Source organism: Sander lucioperca, chromosome 4 (assembly GCF_008315115.2).
Source record: "Sander lucioperca isolate FBNREF2018 chromosome 4, SLUC_FBN_1.2, whole genome shotgun sequence".
Lineage (NCBI taxonomy): Eukaryota > Metazoa > Chordata > Actinopteri > Perciformes > Percidae > Sander > Sander lucioperca.
The window spans coordinates 6,190,456-6,209,169 of record NC_050176.1 but is presented as its reverse complement, the minus strand read 5'-3'; the positions used below and the strand labels follow the sequence as shown (position 1 = coordinate 6,209,169).

Below are 18,714 nucleotides of genomic sequence, written 5' to 3'. Positions count from 1 at the left end.
AATTACGTTCACTGTTTTTAATGGAACACAATAGGCCTTTTTCACCGCAGACCTTTTGACTTGTCGTAGTAGGAAAAGCACAGGTGTTCCCAATAACATTAACTGTGTTCCAGTTAGCAATGACAGTGTGCCGGGCACTCTGAAACTAAAGCAGCTAAATGGAATTCAGCCATCATTGGTTTTGTTGTTTACTCCTGTGCTTTTCCAACTGTGACATGTCAAAAATATCACGTGAGCAGGCCTGTAGTGCATTTTTGACTACTAATACTGCAGTGGAAGTTACAAAACGTATTAATTGACAAGCGTCTTCAGCACTGTTTTTGACACCGCTCTCTTTCTCTGTCCCCTTGCAGAGCAGCAGTATATCAGTGACATCCTGGGTCTCATCGACCATGGGGACCCCCAGATCAGAGGTGCCACAGCCATCCTCTGTGCAGCCATCATACAAGCCGCACTCACCAAAACGCGTTACAACATACACACCTGGCTGGCCAGTGTGCAGAGTGCAACAGGTTAGTGTTTGTGTGTGTGGTTGATTTGTACAGGAGTGTTTGTTTTGGTGCTGACATGTTTAAGTTTGGACAGTGTTTAATGGTTCTCCCTCACCTGTGTGACCTGTTGCTCTCCAGGTAACCCTCTGTCCCTGGTGGACTTGGTGCCTTTGCTCCAGAAAACTCTGAAAGATGAATCCTCCGTCACCTGCAAGATGGCTTGCTCTGCAGTGAGGGTAAGACATATCTGTACTAGTGCCAGTAATCTGTGCTCTGCATGGGTTTGAGTCTGACAATTATTATGTTTCAGCACTGCATCATGACTGTGTGCAGCAGTACCCTGAGCGAGCTCGGCCTGCAGTTGCTGATAAACCTCCTTGCTCTGAGGGACTCGTCCTATTGGCTTGTTCGCACTGAGCTCTTGGAGACCTTGGCTGAGATGGACTTCCGGTAGGCTCAATTATTTTTGTGTGTGGGTCGGTCGGTTGGGGGACTGTACACTTTCTAAAATCACTATCTGTCTGTCTGTCACGGGTGGACTGGGCACTTTCTAAAATCACTATTTCCGTCTGTCTGTCACAGGTGAACTGCACTTTCTAAATCACTATATCCTAAACATTAACAATGTCTGTTAGATATTGACTTAAATGCAACAGCACTTGTATAACCTGTGATTGCATTCTAAAGATATTCACTCTTTCAGGTTAGTTAATTTCCTGGAGAGGAAAACTGAGACTTTGCACAAAGGGGATCATCACTACACTGGGGTAAGTTCTCCATTACTGCTGTGGAAATGCAAGTCTTTGTTGAAGCTTTTAGACACACACGTGCAGGGTGTATCCTAAAAGTTTTCAACTTGAGATGCTGAGAGTTGAAAACTTTAGTCCTTAATTTGTCCACATTCCTCTCCATCTAGCGGCTGCGGCTACAGGACCGAGTCCTGAATGATGTGGTCATCTGTCTGTTGGGAGATGATGACCCCAGAGTCCGACACGTGGCAGCCTCTGCTGTCAGCAGGTATACTATGTCCTCTCATATACTGTATTGTGTATATGCACATTTTGAGTATACTGGACTTTACTGTAGACAAGCACACTTAGATTTTTCTTTGCAGTTTATTAAAAATTATTTCTATTAACTCCCCTAATCTTTCCCACATGTCTCTGTGTCTCTTCCCTCTTTCTCGACTAGGCTAGTTTCCAGGTTGTTCTATGACTGTGACCAGGGTCAAGTGGACCCAGTAGTGGCTATTGCCCGGGACCAGAGTTCGGTCTACCTGCAGCTGCTGATGCATGAGACCCAACCCCCCTCCCAGTTCACAGTTAGTACAATCACAAGGTACATGAACACACAGACGCAAGGTCCTTTGGTGTCCCATCTCACAGGCTCTCAATGCCATCCTATTACTAAGAAAGTATTTTCAAGATCAGTGGTCACTTGTTCCTTCTATGGTACCTACAGTATGTTGTACAGACTATCAGAACTTTGAAATTACAAAGCTCATGACAATGTCCCAGAACACAATCTCTGATTGAGGAACTCTGCTCTTGTCTCTGTCTGCCAGGACGTACAGAGGCTACAACTTGTCCAACAATGTGTCTGATGTGACAATCGAGAACAATTTGTCCAGAGTCGTCACTGCCGTCTCCCACGCTTTCACCTCCTCTACCTCCAGGGCTCTGACTGTGAGCTTTCAGACACACTTAACGCTTTACCTTTTTTTTTTTTTTTTTTTTTTTTTCTGCCTGCTGTATAGAAAGTTGGGTGTGTGTTTTTTGTTTTCATGATAACATGTTCAACAGCATTTCTTTTGTCCGTTTCTCTGCAGTTTGGCTGCTGTGAGGCCTTGTCCCTCCTGGCTTCAAATTTCCCAGTGTGCACTTGGAGTACAGGCTGGCACTGTGGCTATGTCAGCTCCAGTAGCAGCTTTTCTTCCCGCTCTAGTCTCAACCGCAGCAGGGGCAGGGCCCTCAGGTTTGTGTACCCTCTCTCTGGTGAATTCATCCTTTACCTGTACATTTAATGCCACCTTAGCTGCACAATCTGCCAGACCACACACCACTCTTGCTCTTCATTTCCTCTTGTTTTTCTATGCCCACCTGATTTATCTTCTGTCCTTGTCCCTCTGCTCTGCAGTGTGTCACAGCCATGCAGTGCTCCAGCCTCTTCAACCTCCTCATCTGCACCAGACACCGAGCGGAGGACTCTGACCGTAGGAATGGCCAACATGGTCCTCTCCTTACTCTCTTCTGCTTGGTTTCCACTGGATCTCTCTTCACACCAGGATGCGCTTTTGCTTTCTGGCAATCTGCTTGCTGGTGGGTGATATTATGCGTACAAATTTTACATGACCATCCTGTTCTTGTAGCTTAAAATGATACTGTATTTAGAAACATACTACCAATTACTTAAACAAAAGCAGTAACCTGATTTAAACGGTCCCATAATTATATTCCCAGCTGTAGCTCCTAAATGCATGTGCAACCCCTGGGCTGGAGAGGAAGACGGCACCAGTGGTAGCACAAACACCAGTGGAGGTCCAAATAAGATGGAGGAACCCTGGGCAGGGTTGTCTGAGCGCTCCCTGGTGGCCATGTTGGAGCAACTCTTCTCTCACCTACTGAAGATCCTCAACATCTGTGCCCATGTGCTGGATGACACACCACCTGGACCAGCGGTTAAGGTACGCGTTCAGAGTTGTGTTTTGGTTTACATGGCTCATAGTCAAAGTGATTATTTGTAATGTACTGGCATTTATCTGCTTATACCAAGTTGCATCCACAGGAAGACTATTGTATTCACTTTTTGTGTTCTGTTCCCTACTTTAAAGGCCACCCTCCCCTCCCTGAGCAACACCCCCTCCCTCAGTCCCATCCGGAGAAAAGGCAAGGAGAAGGATGTCGCTGAGCCCAGTGCTGCCCCAATGAGCCCAAAGAAAAGCAATGAGGTCAACACAGGTAAATGCACACCTGACCATGCACTAGCACAGGTACAGATAATCTCTCTGAGGCGTCTGTGAATTAGAGATGCAAAGATTAATCGATTAGTTGTCAACTCTTAAATCAACCGCCAACTATTTTGATAACTGATTAATCGGTTTGAGTAGGTTTTTTTTTTTTTTTTTTTTTTTTAAGACAAAAGTAAAAATTATTTGATTCCAGCTTCTTAAATGTGAATATTTTCTAGTGTCTTCTCTCCTCTGTGACAGTAAACTGAATATCTTTGAGTTGTGGCGGAACAAGACATTTGGCAACGTCATCTTGGGCTTTGGGAAACACTGATCCACATTTTTCACCATTTTCTGACATTTTATAGACCAAACAACTAATGGAATAATCAAGAAAATAATCAACAGATTAATCGACTATGAAAATAATTGTTAGTTGCAGCCCTACTGTGAATATTTAAAAAGTTTTGATGTGCTTTTTGTGAGCAGGCAGGCCAGCAGACAGCACTGGGTCAACAGCTGTAAACAAATCTACCACCCTTGGCAACTTCTACCACCTTCCACCCTACCTCAAGCTCTATGATGTCCTTAAAGCTACACATGCCAACTACAAGGTCGGAACACGCATCCGTTTTTAAATGACTTCCTATCCTAACAGAAACAGGTTTACAGCTTTTAGTAGCCTAGATGGTGGTTGGTAGTGGTGTTACTTGTTTGTTATTTCCTAGGTAACGCTGGACCTCCACAGTAGCCAGGAGAAGTTTGGAGGTTTCCTGCGTGCCACTCTAGATGTTCTGTCACAGCTCCTGGAGCTGGCCACACTACATGACATCAGCAAGGTAGAGATATGAAATAGGTTCTCTTGGAATTCAGACATTGTTGAAGTGTTTATGTTAGTGGGAGCAGGAAGGAGGAGGTTCTGGATGATTGGACTGGATTGAAGCAAATTTTAATATTTATAACAAGTTAATTTGTTTCATTCATATAAGCCAATGTATAACCACTCCTGCTCCCTTGACTGTAACAATCAATTGAATAACATTATGTACTATATTTTCTGTCAGTGTGTGGAGGAAATCTTAGGCTACCTTAAGTCCTGCTTCTCCAGGGAACCAACCATGGCTACAGTTTGTGTACAGCAGGTCAGTAATCTGTGTTTATGTCTCCGATTGTATATTTAGTTTTGTATTGTGACATTTGTGTGTGTGGTGTCTTTATGGTTGCAACATTGAGCGGTGTGCTGCAACCGGTGCGACTCCACACAGAGTGAGGCTGGTTCCTGCCGACAGGGCCTGTAAAGGCATCGGGTTTTCCTGTGCGATGGTTCCATACATCTGTGTATATACACAGTGATATACTAGCTAATTCCCTAACTGTTAGAGAAGCATGATGGAGGATGATGTAATTCTCTGCATTGTATAACCGTGGATCTAGTTGGCTATACAATAATTTATTACAGAAACGGCTCCTAGAAGAGATATTGGAGGATTCTGACTGATCTCGGAAACTGTAGGTTAGGTCCCCTTCAGTAATTACTCCGCAGTGTCCTCTTCTAGACCAAAGTCACTAAATTACAAGGAAACATTTAAACAGACATATTTTAGGATGTAACAAGATTCAAACACCAAGACAAAACTGGTAATAGGAAATATCCTACAAGACACTATTGGAACTTAATTATGATTTAGATGCAACGAAAAGGTACTGACTTGTCAGATGATGAATATGTTCCGTTCTAGACATTTCAGACTAAATTTGAGAATAACACAGCAGATTTGTAATGTAAGCACGTTTTAGTTTAGAGAAGATAATTTGAAAATGCAACACAGTTAAACAAACATGGACTATACTTTTTCTTTAGTAACTGAAGAACTCTTTCTTTAGCTGTTGAAGACCCTGTTTGGCACCAACCTGGCCTCTCAGTGCGAGGGCGTCCTGAGTGGACCCAGCCGTTCCCAGGGCAAGGCTCTCCGTCTTGGATCGTCGAGTCTGCGACCAGGCCTCTACCACTACTGCTTCATGGCGCCGTACACTCACTTCACTCAGGCTCTCGCCGATGCCAGTCTCCGTAACATGGTGCAGGCTGAACAGGAGCACGACACCTCGGGGTGAGTTTTAGCAACACACAGATTAGACACAAGAGCTGGCATTGATATTTGTGTACATGGACTGACATAATTCCAGACAAATGCACAAAAATGAACATGGAACAGGTGGAACATTACAGAACCTGCCTTCGTTTTCCACTTGTAGATGGTTTGATGTGATGCAAAAAGCTTCAAACCAGCTGAGGTCCAACATTGCAAATGCAACACGCAACAGAGGAGACAAGGTAAACTTACAGTGTTCTGCTAAAATATGTTAAAGATCAAGACATTTGCTTGAGTAAGGTGCTGCTGTTCTGAAAGCTGTGGCCTCATCTTTTGATTTCCCAGAATGCCATCCACAACCACATTCGTCTGTTTGAGCCGCTGGTGATCAAAGCTTTAAAGCAGTACACTACCAGCACGTCTGTGGCCCTGCAGAGACAAGTACTGGACCTGCTCGCTCAACTTGTGCAGCTTAGGGTCAACTACTGCCTGCTGGACTCAGATCAGGTAAAAGAAAAACAAATGCATGCTTTTGCATGAGTTCATCTTCAAATTGTGGAATCAAGCACACTCAGAAATATATATATATATATATATTCTATGTTTTAGGTGTTCATAGGCTTTGTCCTGAAGCAGTTTGAGTACATTGAAGTGGGACAGTTCAGGTGAGTGTTCTGTGACTCCTGTAAAAACAATGTATTGTTCCATTTTCAGAAACCCATGTGTCTCTCAGGCCTTTTTGTAGTACTTTTGTGTGTGTTGGTTATACAATTAATAAAACCTCGCTTCTACCTAACTGTAGATAAACGCAAATATTCCAGGGCCGTCCTGTGAACTAAAATAATACCTGTTCTCGCACAGAGATTCGGAGGCCATCATTCCCAACATCTTTTTCTTCCTGGTTCTGTTGTCGTATGAGCGTTACCACTCCAAGCAGATAATCAGCATCCCCAAGATCATTCAGCTGTGTGACGGCATCATGGCGAGCGGCAGGAAAGCGGTCACACATGGTGAGAAAAGCGCTACATACACAATCATTTCTTCTACTTGTAAACCCGTCACTGGCTCTCCCTTACATTCCTGAACATTACTTCAAACTAACGCATAAACTCAAAAGCACATTCCTTACAGAGTCTGCAGTAATTCAGTTTTACTTTTCCTCTTTCCTCCACAGCCATCCCAGCCTTGCAGCCAATAGTCCACGACCTGTTTGTGTTGAGGGGCTCAAACAAAGCAGATGCAGGCAAAGAGCTGGATACGCAGAAAGAAGTGGTGGTCTCCATGCTGCTCCGACTTGTGCAACACCATCAGGTACGGTCACAAACGGATTCAAACAGACACGGCATGCCAACGTCATAAAACATTCCAGCCAATCTTTTCCCTGCCTCACATTTGCTTTTACACGTGTTGTTTTAGGTGTTGGAGATGTTCATCCTAGTGCTGCAGCAGTGTCACAAAGAGAACGAGGACAAGTGGAAGAGATTGTCCAGGCAGATTGCTGACGTCATACTTCCCTTGATTGCTAAGCAGCAGGTAGGGAAATGCACGCAGGTGTATATGTTTTGTGAACTCTCTTTCAACTGGAAATTCAAATCATCATTATATGGTAGGATCAAACATCGTTGGTGCACGCTGACAAATATTAGCTATTGAGACTACGACTTGCATGCATGTAATGAAATGATCTGGTGAAAACCCTAGTTGTCATCAATCATTTGTATGCTCTGTCCTCACAGATGCACCTGGACTCTCCGGAGGCGTTGGGAGTGTTGAACACTCTGTTTGAGACTGTGGCGCCCTCCTCGCTCAGACCTGTAGACATGCTGCTCAAGAGTATGTTCACCACCCCGGTCACCATGGTGAGACATTTCATCCGATATTTGAAAATGCACACACAGACTGGACAGACTTTGGACTTGCCTGTCTGATGTACCTTAACACCTTGTCTATTTTTGGTAAGTGATTGCAAAATTCTAGATTTTTGACTTGAACTCAATCCTCTGCTCATCCAGGCATCAGTGGCCACAGTCCAGCTGTGGGTGTCTGGTATCCTGGCAGTGCTCAGGGTACTCATCTCCCAGTCCACGGAGGACATCGTCCTGTCACGGGTCCACGAACTCTCCCTCACCCCGCATCTCCTCTCCTGCCACACAATCCGTCGCCTGCATCAACAGAGCCCCTCCCCATGTGACCCACCCGCTGCCGACGAACTCGGCATCCGGGAAGCTAATGGCGAGGCACAAAAAGCCCTGCCTGAGGAAACCTTTGCCAGGTTAGTGAGTGTGTTCACTGTCTAGTTTAAGGATGCTTCTGAGATTGAGGGATGTTTTTACTTGGCCCCTGCTTTCTTTTTTGTAACCACTACTTTGCCCCCCATGTGTCTTTTTTTATTTATTTATTTTTTATTTTTTATTTTTTTTTCCCCTTCTCACTTTCACTTGACGTGTCCCCTGTTCCGGTCCTTCCAGGTTTCTGCTCCAGCTGGTAGGAGTGTTGCTGGATGACATTTCCTCCAGACAGGTTAAAGTGGACATTACAGAGCAGCAACACACTTTCTACTGCCAGCAGCTGGGCACGCTGCTCATGTGTCTCATACATGTCTTCAAAAGTGGTGAGCTTATATCATTTAAATAGTCATTCTTAACCAGATTTAGAATGAAATTCATTACAGCTCACCAAATCGGTTGCATTATGTTCTTTGCTATTGGTGCACTTTGAATGGAAGTACACCGTGACAATCCTTTTCACTCTTTTGCTTTCCTGTTCTTCCAGGGATGTTTCGCAGGATCACGGCTGCAGCGAGCCGTCTCCTGAAGGGGGAGGGTGGAGGTGGACAGACGAGCACCGAGGCCGGCCTGTTTTACCCCTTGGAGGGTCTGAACAGCATGGTGCAGTGCCTGATCACCACCCACCCCTCCTTGGTGCTGCTGTGGTGCCAGGTCCTCCTCATCATCGACTACACCAACTACTCCTGGTGGGCTGAGGTGCACCAGACACCCAGGTAAGAACAGATGGTGTGAGTAACTCATTGAAGTCCAGTTTAATTGTGGAGACCTTAATCATACACCCTCAAGTGGACAATGGAAATATTCTGAAAAGGGAAGGACCTCCCTCTTAAAGGGAAGGACCTCCCTCTTACACCAACAAGTGGGCAGTATAATGGAATATCATATTAGTGCTATAATTGCATCATATCACAAAAAACATAATGAAGTATCAAATGACTAAAAGGGGGCAAAAAAATGTATTTGTCATTCAAGACATTTTTCAAAATCAAACCCCTGTTAGAACTTGAGCCCAGCACTGTATCTTGTGACAATCTACCCTGTCTCCATCCTTCTCTCAGGAGACACAGCCACTCGTGCACGAAGCTGCTGAGCCCTCACTCCTCAGGGAAAGGAGAAGAGGACAAGCCTGAGACTCGGTTAGCTATGGTCAACCGAGAGATCGTACGCAGGGGAGCCCTCATCCTCTTCTGTGACTATGTGGTAAGAGTCTTAAGCGTGTTAGACAATCCAAAATATTTAGTAGTTCAGTGTGTAATTTTGATTTTTTTTTTTTTTTTTTTTTTTTTTGCACGGAAAATATAGTGTCAGAACCTTCATGACTCGGAGCATCTGACCTGGCTGATTGTCAACCACGTGCGTGACCTCATCAACCTTTCCCATGAGCCTCCAGTGCAAGATTTCATCAGCGCTGTGCACCGCAACACAGCTGCCAGTGGTCTTTTCATCCAGGCCATCCAGTCCCGCTGTGACAACCTCAGTACTGTGAGATTACAACCTTTTAGCTTCCCCAAATCATCATTCATTAGTCAAGTCATCCTATTCATTTATACACAACGTTTAATAACAACCAATCTTGATTTTCTTCTTTACTCCACCACCTGTAACTACATTCCCCATACTGTTGAGGTTGCCCAGTACCCCTCACTACTGAAACTTATCTTTTTCTGTTCATCTACCTTTTTGTTACCATTTCTTCTCTTTAGGTCACCCCGTTTGTTCAGTTTATCATTACTGGTGTAATTTTAATGTTAAACTTCTTTAACTTCTTTCCACTCCTTCTTTCACTGCTCTTCCTCTTCACCTCCCTCTCTCTTTGCTCTCCTTTTGTAATCTTTTCTGCCTTACTAACTGAATCCTCTCCTCTTTTGCAGCCTACCATGTTGAAGAAGACTCTGCAGTGTTTGGAAGGCATCCACCTGAGTCAGTCTGGCTCCCTGCTGATGCTGTATGTGGACAAGCTGCTTAGTACACCCTTCAGGGTTCTAGCTCGCATGGTGGACACGCTGGCGTGTCGCAGGGTAGAGATGCTGCTGGCTGAGACACTACAGGTACAGCTTATGGATTGGTTTGCATTTTCTTGTCACAAGGGAATTCTATTTTAGCATCATACAGGTAGTGGCAGCTCTTAAGGGCTTATAAGACTCACAAATACATCAATACAAGTAGAACCTATTCAGATGCAAACTTTACATGTCTTTCTCTGAACATTTGCTAAAACCTGTTTATTTCTTGCTCAGGAAAAGGTGTTTGTACTTGATTTCCCTCAAGTTGATCATGTGTTGTTCTGTCCCTCCACCCTGCAGAATAGTATAGCTCAGCTGCCTGTGGAGGAACTAGACAGGATCCAGGAATACCTCCAGACCAGTGGCCTGGCTCAGAGGTAAAGCTCTTCTGTATTGCAGCCAATTTAATAAATAGTTTGTAGTTTCTGAATTCTGTTGCACATTTTACACCTACTGTCAGCGGTAGGGGGTATGCGCTTGCATTGCCCACCTGCTCAGACCAGATCATAAGTGTACACAGCCAAGTATTTGCATGTTTTAGACAGTTTTTGTTGCTTGGGTTCCCAAAATAATGTTGAATATAAATAATGTATGAATATGTGGATTGGGGTTACCTAATGAGGTGTCTTAGACCAAAATAATTAAATGTCCTTTACTCTGTGGACTATTTAGGGTACCATCTGCAGGCATTTAAGTTATCCATCTGCAGGACAGATTTCAGTCAAATTGGAAAAAAACAAATGTGGCCGCCCACTAAGAGCCTGGTTCTGTCTGAGATTCTGTTTGTTTTTAAAGGAAGTTTTTCCTCGCCACTTTCGCACTAAATGCTTGCTCTTGGGGGAAATTGTTTGGTGTTTGTACATTGTAGAATGTGGTCCAGACCTACTCTCTGTAAAGTTACCTGAGATAACTTCTGGTGAATTGAATAACCTCTTTTCATCTCTCTTATCTCAGGCATCAGAGGTTCTACTCCCTGCTGGACAGGTTCAGAGCCACTGTTGCCGACACCAGCAGCCCCACACCTCCTGTGACATCACACCCATTAGATGGGGATCCACCACCTTCCCCTGAGCTGGTCATTGCAGATAAGGTGAGTGAGTAGAGAATCAGGGTGTGGGTCTGTATTTCATGTTTTTACTGTGTCTTGATCCTGCAAAGGGAAATCAATTCAAAATGGGAGGTATAAATAGTTGTCCTTTTTTTTTTTTTTTTTTTTTTTCTCTTTTCCAGGAGTGGTACGTGGCTCTGGTGAACTCTCAGTGTTGTCTTCGTGGAGATGTTTCCCTGTTGGAGACGACAGAACTCCTCACCAAACTACCTCCCACTGACCTCTTTAACATCATGAGCTGCAAGGTGCCCAGATATCAGACCTTGAGTATACATATTCTTGACCATATTGATGAATTAAAATTAGATTATATTGCATCTGAACCTGACCTTTTCCCCTCCCCCAGGAGTTCAACCTAAGCCTGCTGTGCCCATGCCTAAGTATGGGCATGCAGCGGTTAGCACGGGGTCAGGGGGCGCTCTTGTTGGAGACAGCCTTGCAGGTGACCCTAGAGCGGCTCGCAGGGGTCACCGGGTCACTTCCTGTCCCGCACCAGTCCTTCCTGCCACCCGCCCAGCCACAGCCCTACTGGAGCCAACTGGCTGAAGTGTATGGTGAGAGTGGGAGGGAAGGAGAGATGGTGGATGGAAATACAGAAGTCAGAGTTATGTCATATACTGTCAGATTGAGTCATTTTGAAGTCTCTTAAATGTTGGGCTCTTGAACAAATTGAACTTAAAGTGACATTATTGAGCATGCAGTTTCCCGTAAAGCATTGACTTTGCATTGTGTATTATAAGCAGGATAATGTTGGTTTGAGACCTAAATCTGAGGGGGAAATTGCAGGAGAAATGTTCTCCCTTTGCACTGTTGTGTTATTATCCTGTGTCTGTTTTTCAGATGAGCCAAGTTTCTACCCCAGGGTGTTGTCGCTCTGCAGAGCTCTGTCCCAGTACCTGCTGAGTGTAAGCCAGCTGCCTCCCTCACTACATATCCCCTCTGACAAGGAACATCTCATCACCACTTTCACCTGCACTGCCGCTGAGGTAAAAGACCACATATTAAACATGGGATTTTTCATCTAACTTGTTTGACGGATTCTTGCTTATAGATTCATATAATCAAATCATTTGAAAGAACTTTAGTTCTCTCGTTTGGTAAGACTTCCAGGCTTTAGTGTCAGTCATATAATAGTGGTTATATTGGTGTAATGTTTTGTCTAACGTAATCGGGATTCCATAATTCCATCCTAATTGTCTACTTTAAATTCTGATGTTAGATGTGGTTACTTAATCTTCCATCGTGGTATGTCTCTCTCTTGGCCCAGGTGGTAGCGTGGCATCTCCTCCAGAACCAGTTGCCCCTGAGTGTGGACCTGCAGTGGGCTCTGTCCTGCCTGTGTCTGGCCCTGCAGCAGCCCTGCGTGTGGAATAAGCTCTCCACCCTAGAGTACACTACACACACCTGCTCCCTCATCTACTGCCTACGCCTGATTATTGTTGCAGGTGAGGAGGCCGCCAGGACATATTTTATTATGGTCACATGCCACGACTCCCTTGTACTCAAACTTTCTGCATGTCATTTCAATGCTGATCAAACATTTTGTCTTGGCCTCCCAGTGGCTGTTAGTCCTGGTGACCAGCTTCTGCATCCAGAGAAGAAAAAAATGAAGGCAGAGAGAGACGCCGAAGGAGATGAAGTGGACTCGGCACATGCTGACCGTGAGCACTCAAGAGATTCAGTAAAACTGCTGGGTTGTTGTGTGTGTGTGTGTGTGTGTGTGTGTGTGTGTGTGTGTGTGTGTGTGTGTGTGTGTGTTTTTCAGGGCTTTTCTTCACCCCTCTGATGTCAAATGATGTCATTTCTTTTGAGTCGGATCTTGGAGGGAATTTGCCATCATCATATCCCTTAAAGCCTTCACCTGTGTGTTGCAGACCTGTGCGAGTGGCAAGCATGTGAGATCATGGCGGAGCTGGTGGACGGCCTGCAGAGCATCCTTGCCCTTGGTCACCATAGAAACCGTGCATTCCCCGCCTTTCTCACACCAACCTTACGCAACATTGTCATCAGTCTGTCCCGACTGCCTCTGGTCAACAGCTACACTCGAGTACCTCCACTGGTCAGTGTGTGAAAGATATTATGCTTGGAGTTTGTATTATACAGGAGTCTATTGGTCTGTTAAAATCATGTGTTGTGTAGGTTTGGAAACTGGGCTGGTCCCCTCAGCCAGGAGGAGAGTACGGCACAACGCTGCCTGAGATCCCTGTCGACTTCCTGCAGGAAAAGGATGTCTTCAGAGAGTTCCTCTACCGCATCAACACACTGGGTACAGAAACATACACACACGTCATGAAATGGGCTTTCCGTTTTATTGTGTTCTTCATTAAATCTCATCAATGGCATTGTCTACAACTGATTACTGCACATCTGGAATGAGTCGGAGTAAACTCTGAACGGCGCCATTCCGTCAGATTTTGGTCCGAGTGTGACCGATGCATACTGTATGTTCTTTTGAATGGTTTTGTTGCTATATGTTTAGGCTGGAGCAGCAGGACTCAGTTTGAGGAGACCTGGGCCACACTGCTGGGGGTGCTGGTCACCCAACCCATCACTATGGACCAGGAGGAGGAGACGCAGCAGGAGGTATACACACACACATCCTTAAACGCACAGCAGGTTTGTGCGGTTGACACGACTACAGTCCTCATATTTGCCTCTCTAAGAACTCCCACAATTGCTTACTGTAATAAGAAACGTGCAAGCATTTGGTTTGTGTATATTCAGCATGTGAGCACTGAAGAAATGCACGTTCTGCGTTTCATGACAGACCTCAGACACATTCTAGAAACTATTCTATAGCCCTCAGTTCCCTCTCTTGCCTTTTCCATCTGTCTGGATATGTTTATCATTTTGTCTCTAGGAGGACTTGGAGCGTACCCAGTTGAATGTGTTAGCAGTGCAGGCCATCACCAGCCTGGTGCTGAGTGCCATGACCCTGCCCACTGCTGGCAACCCTGCAGTCAGCTGTCTGGAACAGCAGCCCCGCAACAAGAGCCTCAAAGCCCTAGAAACGCGGTACGTAGCTGTGCAGCAGTTTTTCTTTTTACCCCAGAATAATTTTCCCAGAACAAGCATGCAGTGATATTAAAATGATTATGAATATGGAAATTGTGTGTGTGTGTGCCCAGGTTTGGGAGGAAACTTGCAGTGATCAGGGGCGAGGTGGAGCGAGAGATTCAGGCTCTCGTGTCTAAGAGAGACAACGTTCATACACACCATCCGTACCACGCCTGGGATCCTGTACCCTCGCTGTCGGCAGCCTCAGCTGGTAACACATTCACAAAGTCTCTCACTCCACCCACAGCTGTTGCCCTTGCACCTACCACTCTACCTACTTGTTTAATTTTGCTTCAGCAGGCACGCTGATCAGCCATGAGAAGCTGCTACTTCAGATCAACACAGAGAGGGAGATGGGCAACATGGACTACAAACTGGGACAGGTAATATATGCATAAAAAAGAGGAAGTGGTGGATAAAATGAAACCTGAGGAACAGTGTGTTTAAAGTTTAATAGAATTTTTTTAGTAGCACAATGTTAAATGTTTTCTCTTTCTCCAGGTCTCCATTCACTCAGTGTGGTTAGGTAACAACATCACCCCACTGAGGGAGGAAGAGTGGGGTGAGGATGAAGAAGATGAAGCAGACACTCCAGCCCCCACCTCCCCACCCATATCTCCTATCAACTCTAGGTCAGTCAAATAGGTCACTTATACATTTCTTCAGTCTCAACACACATGCACTGAAACAAGAATGCACAATGGGACTTGTCATGTTTCATCAACGTATTTTATGCGCATTTTGAAGTATTGCATTAGAAAATGTTGATGGAAATGGCAAAAAGTTTACGCTCTCTAGAGTTGTTTTTTTTTTTTTTTTCCTTTTTCAAAAAAGAGTTGATGCACAAAATGGGAGATGGGAACAGCTTTGCCGAATAATTTGTGACGTAGCGAACGTGTAACTCGCGTGATTATAGTCCGGGTATCCATCCGATGGGGGCAGGATCAGGATATGGGTCCCATCCAGTGCGCCATACACATGTATACACTTTTTTTGCGTCATTTTAAGTTTGCTTAAAATTCGCTTGATACAAATATGACTACTGTCTAACTGTGCTTTTCAGGAAGCATCGTGCAGGTGTGGACATTCATTCATGTTCCCAGTTTCTGCTGGAGCTCTACAGCCAGTGGCTGATCCCTGGCTCCCCGAGTAACAGGAGGACCCCAACCATCCTCGTCAGTGAAGTGGTTCGATCGGTGAGCTACGATGCAGACAATTTCCAAATTATTCTTGAAAAAAAAAAAAAACGGTAATCAAAGACCCTAGTTTTCCTCACTCTGGAAATCAGACATTAAAAATCCATACCTGCTTGTCTTGTTCTGGGAAAAGAAATGTTTGAGGGGATCCTTTCAGAAATGGACCCAAGGGGTCAGCTCTCCTCTCACCCTCTCCACCGTCTTCCCCCTCTTGTTGCTCTCTGTAGCTGCTGGCGGTGTCAGACCTGTTCACAGAGCGGAACCAGTTTGACATGATGTTCTCCACCCTGATGGAACTGCAGAAGCTCCACCCGCCAGAGGATGAGATCCTCAATCAATACCTGGTGCCTGCCATCTGCAAGGCTGCTGCCGTTCTGGGCATGGTCAGTATGGCAGTGTGTGTTTGGGGGGTGGGGGGCTTTTGATGGTGGAGAAGGATGTGTGTTTGTGATTGGTTGTTGTAGTGTACCATTAGCCTCTAATCTGATATTCTACATTGTATGAACAGTCTAAATGTATATTTCTAGGACAAAGCAATAGCGGAGCCTGTGTGTCGCCTGTTGGAGACCACTCTGCGCAGCACCCACCTGCCCAGCCGCATGGGGGCTCTACATGGAGTGCTGTATGTGTTGGAGTGTGACTTGCTGGATGACACCGCCAAACAGCTCATCCCCACCGTCTCGGAGTACCTTCTGTCCAACCTCAGGGCTATCGCTCAGTGAGTATCGCTCTCATTCTCTCTGTCTCAAACTTTCTCAAACAAACAAATTTGTTTTATCAATCTTAGGGCTAGTGCAGATTACACGTCTTTTGCCACAACGTACCTGCCTCAGACAAATTGCTTTAATCTAGACTAAAATGCTTTTAATCGGCATAGAATCCGCAATGGGACCAAGAATGCAGTGCAACATTTGGTCACTAGGTGCTGCCCTTCACTTTTCAAATAAATGACTACTGGCTGTATGTCTCCTCTTTTTGTATGCTGCAGCTGTGTCAACCTGCATAACCAGCAGCACGTGTTGGTAATGTGCGCAGTGGCTTTCTACATGATGGAGAACTACCCTCTGGATGTAGGAGCTGAGTTTATGGCTGGAATTATACAGGTAAACATTTGTTGTGTGAAATAACATGAACTTGACTAGGGGAAAAAAATCTCTACGATGTATGACACCAATATAGAATGGGTCAAAAATAACTAATAATTCAAAAAGAAACGCCTCTATCATTTTGAGTTTGATTACTATCGCAAGCAGTCTATGCATTAAATTAACTATGTCGACGCTACAGGAGAATATGTACTTCATATGTCTTATTTAATATCTCCAGATCAATACAGTGTAGAGACTTACTTTTGTTGTTTAGAAGCAGAGAAATTCACCGAATTACATTGTCTTTGTAACATAAATAAATAATTATTACCCTGGTCTCACCGTAGCTTGTTAGCAGGGAGCTAACCCTTTCTAACGATGCCTTCAGTGTCTTTGTAGCACTTCCAGAAGCTTTGTAATCCGGCTAGTGAAGACAGTGACTTTTACTGGCCAGCTACCATCTTTGAAAGTAGCATATTGACTGACCGCTTTGTTGACCAATCACGTGTACTAATTTGCTCATAGAGTTTGCTCAGCGAATAGAGAGCCCTTAGAGTGTGTGTGTGTGTGTGTGTCACAGACAGACATGATGTCTAGAACTTGATTGTGCATAACTGGGTTGAGGTAATACAAGCATTATTACACAAGGAGACCAGGCGAACCAAATATTGGAAAAAATGGCTTAGACCTCAGAGGATTAACAAATTAGAATTTTTACACTCACAATGAATTGGCATTAAGTTAATTAGTTGATCTGCTGGTGTACTTGTACTAGTTTTTAACTCTTCACTGTGTCTAACATTATGCATCCTTTTTCCTCTTTGTCCAAATGCCTTTCTCTATCCTCCTTTATCTCCTGCCTCTGTCCCCGTCTTTCAGTTGTGTGGTGTGATGGTGTCGGCCAGCGAGGACTCCACTCCCTCCGTCATCTATCACTGTGTGCTGCGCGGTCTGGAGCGCCTCCTGCTCTCAGAGCAGTTGTCACGTGTGGACGGAGAAGCGCTGGTCAAACTCAGCGTGGACAGAGTCAACATGCCGTCGCCACACAGAGCCATGGCTGCCCTGGGCCTCATGCTCACCTGCATGTACACTGGTAAGAAGGGCTCTATGTGACTGATCCACCACAAATGCAATGTAGCATTCTGCATTCCGGCGAAATCTCCAGCATGTACTGTATAAGGACTGGTGCTTCCATTACTGCTGTTGTGACTTTCTCAACCCACTGCAAACTCCCCGTGGGATTCAACTAGCTGGCTAATTTGCCTGCATGGGCACTCTAAACAAGTAGTAGACTACTTTTATCATCATCAGTTAAACTACTGTGGCATTGTAATTAAGTAATGGTTAAACTTGAAGGTCTGCAAGCTTAACTAATGTCATTACAGCTTAAGTGAGGATGTCTCCCATTTCTTTCCTGTACACTCATCCTACAGTAGACCCGCTTCCTTCCTAATAGTATGTACGGTAAAATGTAGCGGTGTCCCCTCCACCTCTCTCCCACACAAATGATTTGCCTTTGCTATCATAAACTGCTAAAAATAAGAATAGACAGCAGCAATGCAGTATAAAAGTACATAACGACACAAAAAGAGAGAACCTGTTCCTCCACTCCAGTTCCACTTGGCGTCTGCTGGTGTGTCCCATTACTGTGTCCCCTCACTGGAGGGGCTTACCTCATAGCTGAGGGTGACTCTAAAAGAAAGGGGAAGTGTTATGGGGCAGAACTGGGACAATCCTATGAATAACATAGTTGCCTCTAAGACTACTGAAATACTAACCTGCTAGCTTTCGCCTGATTGCGCATTCCGCCATTGCATGCAGCTTACAGTACATACTATTATTGCAATTGTTTACATATCCACCCTCTTGAAACACACTGCCATTAACGTCTACATGTCCTTATCATGCTGACCAATACTATTAGATTTACATTCATCTCTTTTTACAGCATAACATTTTTTTTTTTTAGGCTCCTCCAGTACAACCTTTAATGATGCCTATGACGACATTACAAACGCCTGCTTGCTTCCAGCATGTGATACATGTATTCTATACATACCTCTGATATACCCTACCTCTAACCCCTACGTCGTTCCCTACTAACTAGAGCAACCCTTAGCATATAGCCGCCCACATGCTGACTAGCTAAATAACACTTCTTTGGTGCCAAGAGCTAACTAGCAAACCCTTTGAGTAAACCACGGCTCTTAAAAATGCAAACTGATTCATAACTTTAGGCATACCTCTCTTTATGTGCAGTACAGCAAAGCAAGCTGAGGCACAATCAGGCCACAGGAGAGGATGATCTAGTATGTAATGTACCCTGAAAACGTGGCATTGGAAATCTAATACTCGAAGCACCAGTCACTTAGAGAAAACCTTCTTCTTAAGAAGGTGATTCGACTGACGGTAGCTCCCAGATTTTCACCAATTTTCAGTTTGAGGT

At 44.8% G+C, this 18,714-nt stretch overlaps 1 protein-coding gene and 1 non-coding gene across 13 annotated transcripts in view; both read left to right on the top strand.

Annotated features, from left to right (window-relative positions):
* The window catches only part of htt (huntingtin), a 34,202-nt gene that overhangs the window by 10,898 nt on the left and 4,590 nt on the right, over nt 1–18,714 (top strand). For 7 of the 12 annotated variants that reach the window (XM_031284395.2, XM_031284391.2, XM_031284394.2 and 4 more), the window contains 47 exons: nt 354–512; nt 630–727; nt 802–941; nt 1,195–1,258; nt 1,408–1,508; nt 1,683–1,829; nt 2,056–2,176; nt 2,320–2,465; nt 2,628–2,809; nt 2,951–3,174; nt 3,322–3,448; nt 3,928–4,052; nt 4,167–4,277; nt 4,503–4,580; nt 5,323–5,546; nt 5,692–5,770; nt 5,874–6,035; nt 6,138–6,193; nt 6,390–6,538; nt 6,703–6,839; nt 6,945–7,061; nt 7,265–7,387; nt 7,541–7,800; nt 7,997–8,139; nt 8,301–8,529; nt 8,875–9,016; nt 9,119–9,298; nt 9,688–9,864; nt 10,120–10,196; nt 10,774–10,909; nt 11,050–11,172; nt 11,274–11,481; nt 11,768–11,913; nt 12,195–12,372; nt 12,487–12,588; nt 12,802–12,986; nt 13,067–13,193; nt 13,407–13,510; nt 13,788–13,942; nt 14,056–14,195; nt 14,282–14,367; nt 14,486–14,616; nt 15,048–15,180; nt 15,408–15,563; nt 15,708–15,898; nt 16,169–16,283; nt 17,148–17,361. In XM_031284395.2, coding sequence (XP_031140255.1) covers nt 354–512; nt 630–727; nt 802–941; nt 1,195–1,258; nt 1,408–1,508; nt 1,683–1,829; nt 2,056–2,176; nt 2,320–2,465; nt 2,628–2,809; nt 2,951–3,174; nt 3,322–3,448; nt 3,928–4,052; nt 4,167–4,277; nt 4,503–4,580; nt 5,323–5,546; nt 5,692–5,770; nt 5,874–6,035; nt 6,138–6,193; nt 6,390–6,538; nt 6,703–6,839; nt 6,945–7,061; nt 7,265–7,387; nt 7,541–7,800; nt 7,997–8,139; nt 8,301–8,529; nt 8,875–9,016; nt 9,119–9,298; nt 9,688–9,864; nt 10,120–10,196; nt 10,774–10,909; nt 11,050–11,172; nt 11,274–11,481; nt 11,768–11,913; nt 12,195–12,372; nt 12,487–12,588; nt 12,802–12,986; nt 13,067–13,193; nt 13,407–13,510; nt 13,788–13,942; nt 14,056–14,195; nt 14,282–14,367; nt 14,486–14,616; nt 15,048–15,180; nt 15,408–15,563; nt 15,708–15,898; nt 16,169–16,283; nt 17,148–17,361 — 6,708 coding nt within the window. The remainder of the gene's footprint in view (nt 1–353; nt 513–629; nt 728–801; nt 942–1,194; nt 1,259–1,407; nt 1,509–1,682; nt 1,830–2,055; nt 2,177–2,319; nt 2,466–2,627; nt 2,810–2,950; nt 3,175–3,321; nt 3,449–3,927; nt 4,053–4,166; nt 4,278–4,502; nt 4,581–5,322; nt 5,547–5,691; nt 5,771–5,873; nt 6,036–6,137; nt 6,194–6,389; nt 6,539–6,702; nt 6,840–6,944; nt 7,062–7,264; nt 7,388–7,540; nt 7,801–7,996; nt 8,140–8,300; nt 8,530–8,874; nt 9,017–9,118; nt 9,299–9,687; nt 9,865–10,119; nt 10,197–10,773; nt 10,910–11,049; nt 11,173–11,273; nt 11,482–11,767; nt 11,914–12,194; nt 12,373–12,486; nt 12,589–12,801; nt 12,987–13,066; nt 13,194–13,406; nt 13,511–13,787; nt 13,943–14,055; nt 14,196–14,281; nt 14,368–14,485; nt 14,617–15,047; nt 15,181–15,407; nt 15,564–15,707; nt 15,899–16,168; nt 16,284–17,147; nt 17,362–18,714) is intronic. The other 5 variants (XM_031284400.2, XM_031284399.2, XM_031284390.2 and 2 more) reach the window with 1 other exon arrangement.
* On the top strand, nt 4,644–4,773 carry LOC116039711. The gene has a single exon (XR_004102494.1).